At 42.8% G+C, this 6,440-nt stretch overlaps 1 protein-coding gene across 1 annotated transcript; it reads right to left on the bottom strand.

Annotated features, from left to right (window-relative positions):
• Nucleotides 1-1,757: 1,757 nt before the first annotated feature.
• On the bottom strand, nucleotides 1,758-6,440 carry TNFRSF18 (TNF receptor superfamily member 18). The gene is made up of 6 exons (XM_032201627.1): nucleotides 6,243-6,440; nucleotides 4,321-4,452; nucleotides 3,919-4,006; nucleotides 3,319-3,407; nucleotides 2,235-2,375; nucleotides 1,758-2,038 (listed from the first exon to the last, which is right to left on the bottom strand). The coding sequence occupies exons 1-6, from the start codon at nucleotides 6,430-6,432 to the stop codon at nucleotides 1,887-1,889; spliced, it is 792 nt and encodes a 263-aa protein (XP_032057518.1). The 5' UTR covers nucleotides 6,433-6,440; the 3' UTR covers nucleotides 1,758-1,886.

The following is a 6,440-nucleotide window of genomic DNA, read 5'->3' as shown; positions in this document are numbered from 1 at the left end:
AACACAGAAGAAGCAGTAAGAATGGTCTTTACCAGCAGGTGTTTAGGCTTCTGAGTATATTAAATCCCACAGTGTACCTGCTTACAAGGCAGAGCCAGTCTTATACTTTAAGCTAAGTTTCCCTATTTCATCCAGTCCAATGCTTGCCACCTTTCCTTGGGTGAATGCCCAGTTCACCTCAGTTAAGAGTCTGCATATTTCTCAAAGCAATGGAAGAAAACACATTTGAAATGAATTCCACATAGGGATACCTACAGGAAAATTTAACAGAAATGCAAGAATTAAAAGCAACAGGATGAGAGAAGGCAAAAATACATTGAAAATACCAATTATGTCTCACATCACGTTTCTGAGGTTGAGAATTATCAGTGTTTCCATCTAATGTGATGGGGAAGCTACAGTACAGGGATGTTAGTGGTACTCAACACAGTAACAGGGAAGCTGTAAGATTGAAACTGGAACTGTGATGGAATGAGTGGAGGGTGGGATATTTATACACTTTTACATGCAGCCTGACTCAAAACTCATTTTTGCCCAGAGTTGGTTTAGTCTTAAGAATCTGCTCCAAGCAGCTTTCTCCAGATAGCCAAACCAGAAGACATTCAGGGTTTTGTACGTATAATTGCAATCCCATTACACAACAATAATTATAGTTTTATAAGAAAAGATATATATATATATAATTATATAAAAAATGAGAAAAACATTTTAATTAGTTGAAGCCACAGACTGGATTCCTATCTGAAATCAGTGCCAACTGACAGAAACCAACCAACTGACACACTCCCCCTTTAAATTCAGGCAAAAGGACAAATTCTAGCCATGCCAGAGCTCTACAAAACTTGAGAAAGCTTTAATAAAAAATCCTGCGTTGTTCTATGTTCATCAAAGGGAGTATCTTTCAGCTGATGATCAAGTCACTGGAGCTATGCTGGTATACATCAGCAAAACACCTGGTTCCTTTTATTCTGGAGCGGGAAGGAAAAGCATCAAGAACAAGTGGTTGGCTTCTCTCTGTTTCCCACCATCTTTTTCTGCTCTATAAGCCAGGTGAGAAGAGTGCACTAAGTCAAGTGTCTTTCTCTAGACAGCATGATCCTTGAGCCTTTCTGAAATCTCTTGTATTTAATTCAATGCTCCAGCTACCAAAGATAGCTGAGTTGTGGAGGAGAACAAGGATAAACATCACTCCCTTCTTCTTCCAGTTTTCCTGGAAGAGATGACAGAGCTTGCATAGAAAAGTCTCTGCAAACACAAAGAACGTGGCCACAGCAGCCTCACCTGGGCACCTCTGTGCACCAAGACTGGCCAGCAGGTGCTGTTGTGGTAGGAAAGTGGAGTAGTTCATGGATTAAAAGTAAAGGCCCTTTGCTGCCTAACTAAAAGGGCCACTCGGCAGGAATGCAAAGCCTGCCCAAAGAAGAGTAGTAGTTCTGACTGCTCGGCACAGGTATTTCCATACCTCCTGCAGCCCTGGAGGGACTGATGGCAGGACACCAGCCTGCCAGGCACCAGTCAGGCTGGAGGAGCACCACAGCAGAAGATGCAAAGTGGAGTAATAACAAGAAGGGTCTTTTGTCCCAAAAATATTAAAAAGAGCATCAATGAAAAACAACCAAATAACAACAAAAAAGCAACCCACAACTCAGGAAAATCGCCTAAAGCAGTGCAGCTGAATTGAATGTCAGACTGATTTAAGCAGCTCCTGTTTCTAAATACGAGTTTTGTTGAGAAGAAACAAAGCAAAATTCCCCCAAACCTGCTCCTTATTGCTATGTACATAATGATGCTTTATGCACCCAGTCCCTCCTTTTTTTTTTTTCCTCATTTTTTTTTAAGCTGATCTCAGTTCCTCATTCTCATGGCATTTTGCAAGTTATCTGTTTTCAGTGCGGACTCGGAGGGTGGAAATAGCCACTCTTTTCTTCTGGTGTTTTGTCTCCATGTTCTTCTTCCGGAAACTGGCAGCTGTAAGTCTCCTCTCGGTGGTGTGGTGCTTGCGGAGCCAGCAGCAGCCTAGGGAAGTTATGTTCCACATCTGCAGTGAGAATAAGCAAAAGCACTGCACACGCATGTCTTCGCAAGACCTTTCCCTACACAGACCCACCAAATCACACAGCACATCAGTTCGTACTCTATTTATTAAACTTAATGTACTCCATTCTGAATCTGGAGCAATGAAAGTGTTGTTCTCCACTGAAAAGCCCCAGGGAAGCCCACAAAGGTGCACTTACTGTCAACCACGTGGTATTTTTCTTTCTTCAGTGACCAGATGCAGAAATGCAAGAAGAAGGTCAGCAAGATGAGAACAAATACAGCCACTGCAGTAAAGATGGCCAGGATGGTGGTATACATAGAGTCGTCTGGAACGCGAGCTGCAATTAAATACATTGAATAAAGATTAAGAAATCATATTACAAGAAATATAATAAATATAAAGAAATCATCATATGCAATTGGTAAAGGAAAGGCAGTGCTTCCAAGGAAATCTTAAGGCTGATTTCCTTTCTGTGGCAATGGATAAGCCTGGTATAAAACCAGAGTAGGTTTTTTCAGTAAAACTGAGGTGCTCCCAGTCAAGAGTGCCAGTATCACCACCTGTGGGTAAAGAGGCATTCATGCAGAAAGCAGCGCTATTATTTGATCTGTCTACTCTGCTTTGCTCTTTTGATGGATTTGGCTTCAATGTTTTCTTGAAAAGCACTACGGCGAGCCGAATTTTCACACTTGTGTCGGCCCCATGGAGATTAAAAGCAGCACCTTTTTGCAGTTTGTCTCAACACGACTAACAATTTCCCTCAACAAAGGGCCCAGATCTGAAAGGTGCCACTGCCCCATAGGGTCAAAGGGGAGGCAGAAGCAGGAGCAGTGACACTTGCTGTCGTTGATACTCAGTCATTCCTGTGCAATCTGATCCATGAACAGATTTCAGCTGAACACGTTTTCAGTTGTGGGTGTTGTGGACTGGGTGAGTACTTGTAAAGGAAGAGGATGACCTACTAAGCTATTGTCTTCCTGAGAAAATCTAGCAAAACAGCAGGTTCAATGGGAAATGGATGGTTTGCAAACTGCGTGCTCTGTTTCAAGGACATTTGCTGGGCTCCTCTCTCTCTTCATTGCTGACATTGTTGTAATGGTGGACTCTCTGCCTAGGTAAAAAATTCTACCTGTATTAATATTGCAAGAAGCACAACAATCATTTTCAAAGCTATCTTGAATGATAGCAAGCTCTGGATGGTAACATGCCGCAAATCCACAACGAAAGACATGCAGAGAGCAGGTAGAGGCTCAAGGAAATAAAGCATCATGAGAAGGTACCTTGCTCCACACCTTCAACAGGGAAGCCACACACAACATTGTGTGTCTTGTTGCCTCGCTTGATTGTTAGAAACCCAGAACCTTCACAACTAAAAGAAGAAAGAGAGTCACATTTAGAATTGTCCCGGCTTTTTCCTTCATTCCTCCCCAGCTTTTTTTTGTCATCTCCCTTTCTTCCTCCCCTCCAGTCTTTCCACAGCTTATTTCCTTTGTTCCTTTTTATAGCAGAGCAGGTAAAATTAGGGCTGCTCCCCAAGAAAATAACATTTTATTACAATTGTTTACATGCACAGTTTTTTTTAGTCTTTGTTACAAGTGATGTCCACATTAGGAATAATTTTGCATCAGTTTGTGCTGGACTTGGAAGCAGGATGAATCCATAGCAGTTTAAGTTTTGCTTTCGGACAAACTACTTAAGAAGCCAGAGAAGAGAGAAGTCTCTTGCTTAATTAAAAAAAAATAATAAACAAATCATTTTAATCATCTAATGTCATTGGTGACCTTACTTTTGATGCAAAAGCAATTTTCCAATTTAAGGATTTATCATGATAAATGTATTGTGCATATTACCAAAGAAAAAAAGCATCAATAAATACGTACTCGGTCCAGTTTTGGCACCAGCTATTCTTAACATTAGAATAGGTTCCCATCTCACATGGTTTACATTCAAATGAGTAGTCAATAATGCCTATAAGAGAAGAGAACAGGAATTAACAGTGGTCAATGCTTTTACTGGAAGGTGGGGGTAATGTGAGGATGATGTGTTTCCTCTACACTCTTTCTGCAGTATGAATCACCCCCCTGGAGAAATACATAAGCAGCTCTTGCCAGCTTTGTGTTTTGCAAACCTATGGGTGTTACCTTCTGAGGCCATGGTATAAATGCCATTTTCCTCCCTTGCATTGGAAGACTTCCCAAGAGGGGACTATAGTAAGTACACAGAACCATCAGCAAGCTCCTTCTATTGACCTCTGCCTTTTAGAGCCTGTTTTGTTTATTTACCACGCTTAAACGGCTCCTCGCCTTCTGCACATTCAGGCAGTTTTTGACAGGAGTCGCAGGCCCGATTAGCACAGCTGTAGCCCTGAGGACATCTGCAGTCCGTGTCCTCGATTTCTGCACATGGCTTGTTGGCTGTCAAGAAGAAAGAGAGAAGTTAGGCCTTTGTAACTGAGGCTAGAAATGGCTTTCACCATCAGTGCTACTGGCAAATTGATCCCATCACTATCAAGTAATTCTTTCACCAGTTGGAGACCAGTGAGAGGAAAAATGCTATTCAACTAGGAAGTTTTGTGACCTTAAAGGAAAAAGAATAAAGAGAGAAATGCTTAAAAACCCACAGTTAGTGGCAAAGATCAAACAGAGATCATTTCCTGAGATTGATGATGGAATGTACAGGGCCACCAGGATGCTGCCCACATCCTCCTCTGCTCATTGCCGGTCTCTTCTTATTGGTCTTCAAAATGTAAGGAAGGCAGAAAGAAAAAGAAAAAGAAAAAGAAAAAGAAAAAGAAAAAGAAAAAGAAAAAGAAAAAGAAAAAGAAAAAGAAAAAGAAAAAGAAAAAGAAAAAGAAAAAGAAAAAGAAAAAGAAAAAGAAAAAGAAAAAGAAAAAGAAAAAGAAAAAGAAAAAGAAAAAGAAAAAGAAAAAGAAAAAGAAAAGAAGAAAAGAAACAGCTGTGGGATGCTTCTCTCAGTGTATTACTAGTAGATGAGTCTAGAGTCGATCCTAGAGTTGATCTCACCAAGCAATGACTCTTCTACCTCATGCTGAAAGACCTGATCTCAGTGGGAAGGGGAATGCTGTGGGGTCTCCACAGTACTTCTGGCAAGTGCTAAATGAAAGGGAGTCACCTTCCAGGCCACTTTAGCCTTTCTGATAGAGACTGGAACACAAAACGTGGATCAAGCAATCCTCCAGCTGCGGAACAGAGGCAGCCCATACAGCAGCGGGGATTACAGCAGCAGGGATCCCTCTCTCACCCTACAAGCACTGCCTCTTGTTTCACTCCTCCATGGTCACCACCAGCTCCAATGTCCACTGTGAAATGGATATGCTGCCTCCTGCACACAAACCCTCCAATGTACCTCAAGGAGGCCATGGGACCCTATTTTAGGACAGGCAGAACAGAAAGGTGCATCCTTTGCTGAAGGTGATGCAAACAGCTACATGGTCCCTACTACTGAGCTCTGGCTGCTGTTTTGGACAGCGCTAGATGAGAACACTGTGATTGTTGCTGGGACCATGGAAGAGGCCATCAGAGTCATCAATTCTGTCCTTCAGCCTAGCAGGCTCGGGGATGTCACCCTGTCACCCCTGCAGCCAGCCTGCTCCACCTCCAGTCTCTTCATTTGACTCAAAGTCACAGACAAGCGAGAATTCAGTACCATCACACCACCGCTCTAAGGTCAGGCAAGAATACAGGTTAGACGAGGCTGTGGAAACTAGAAATCATCTGAGACTTTTTCTGGGCATTCATTTCTCAGACAAGCGTAGGTCAGAGGGATGGAGGGAATGAAATGGGATCTTCCCACTCTCAAAACTACAAAAGGCAACAGAGAGCATCACGCCCTGCATTCCCTCCAAAGTCTGAATGAGACAGTCAATGCCCCCAGACTATGTCTGAGTGGAGCAAGGGCTCAGGAGTTACGTGAACACCTTTTTCCCAAGTGAGCAAGGCCAACCCCCAGAAAACTAACTCTCCCTTTCCCGCTACAGAGCAAGCACAGACATATAACCAACCTGAAACAGGAATCCATCCTGACACGAAGGCACATCTTGAATTTAGGCAGACAGGAGGGAAGCCCTTGTGGTTTTGTTTTGCATACACAGCTACTCAAGATACATTTACACATGCACCTGCTCCCCACACTGCAATACCCTGGCTGACACAAATCACTAAAGAAAAGCAGAGAGACAAAAGACACATCATTCCCTTACCTGTGTCTGAGACGCATTTAGGGCAGCATTTCTTTACACCCTTACTGACCATTCTCATCTCACCCCCCTCGCATGGTGTTGCCAGAGTTCGCTGTGTCCATTGGCACAGGCTCAGCACCAGCAGCAACAAAACCTGAGTCTTGAGGAGCCCAAATTCACTTTTCTGTGCAGGCATCTCTCAAG

The sequence above is a fragment of the Aythya fuligula genome, chromosome 21 (genome assembly GCF_009819795.1).
Source record: "Aythya fuligula isolate bAytFul2 chromosome 21, bAytFul2.pri, whole genome shotgun sequence".
Lineage (NCBI taxonomy): Eukaryota > Metazoa > Chordata > Aves > Anseriformes > Anatidae > Aythya > Aythya fuligula.
Note: the sequence above shows the minus strand (reverse complement) of the source record. Positions and strands in the feature narration are given on the sequence as shown.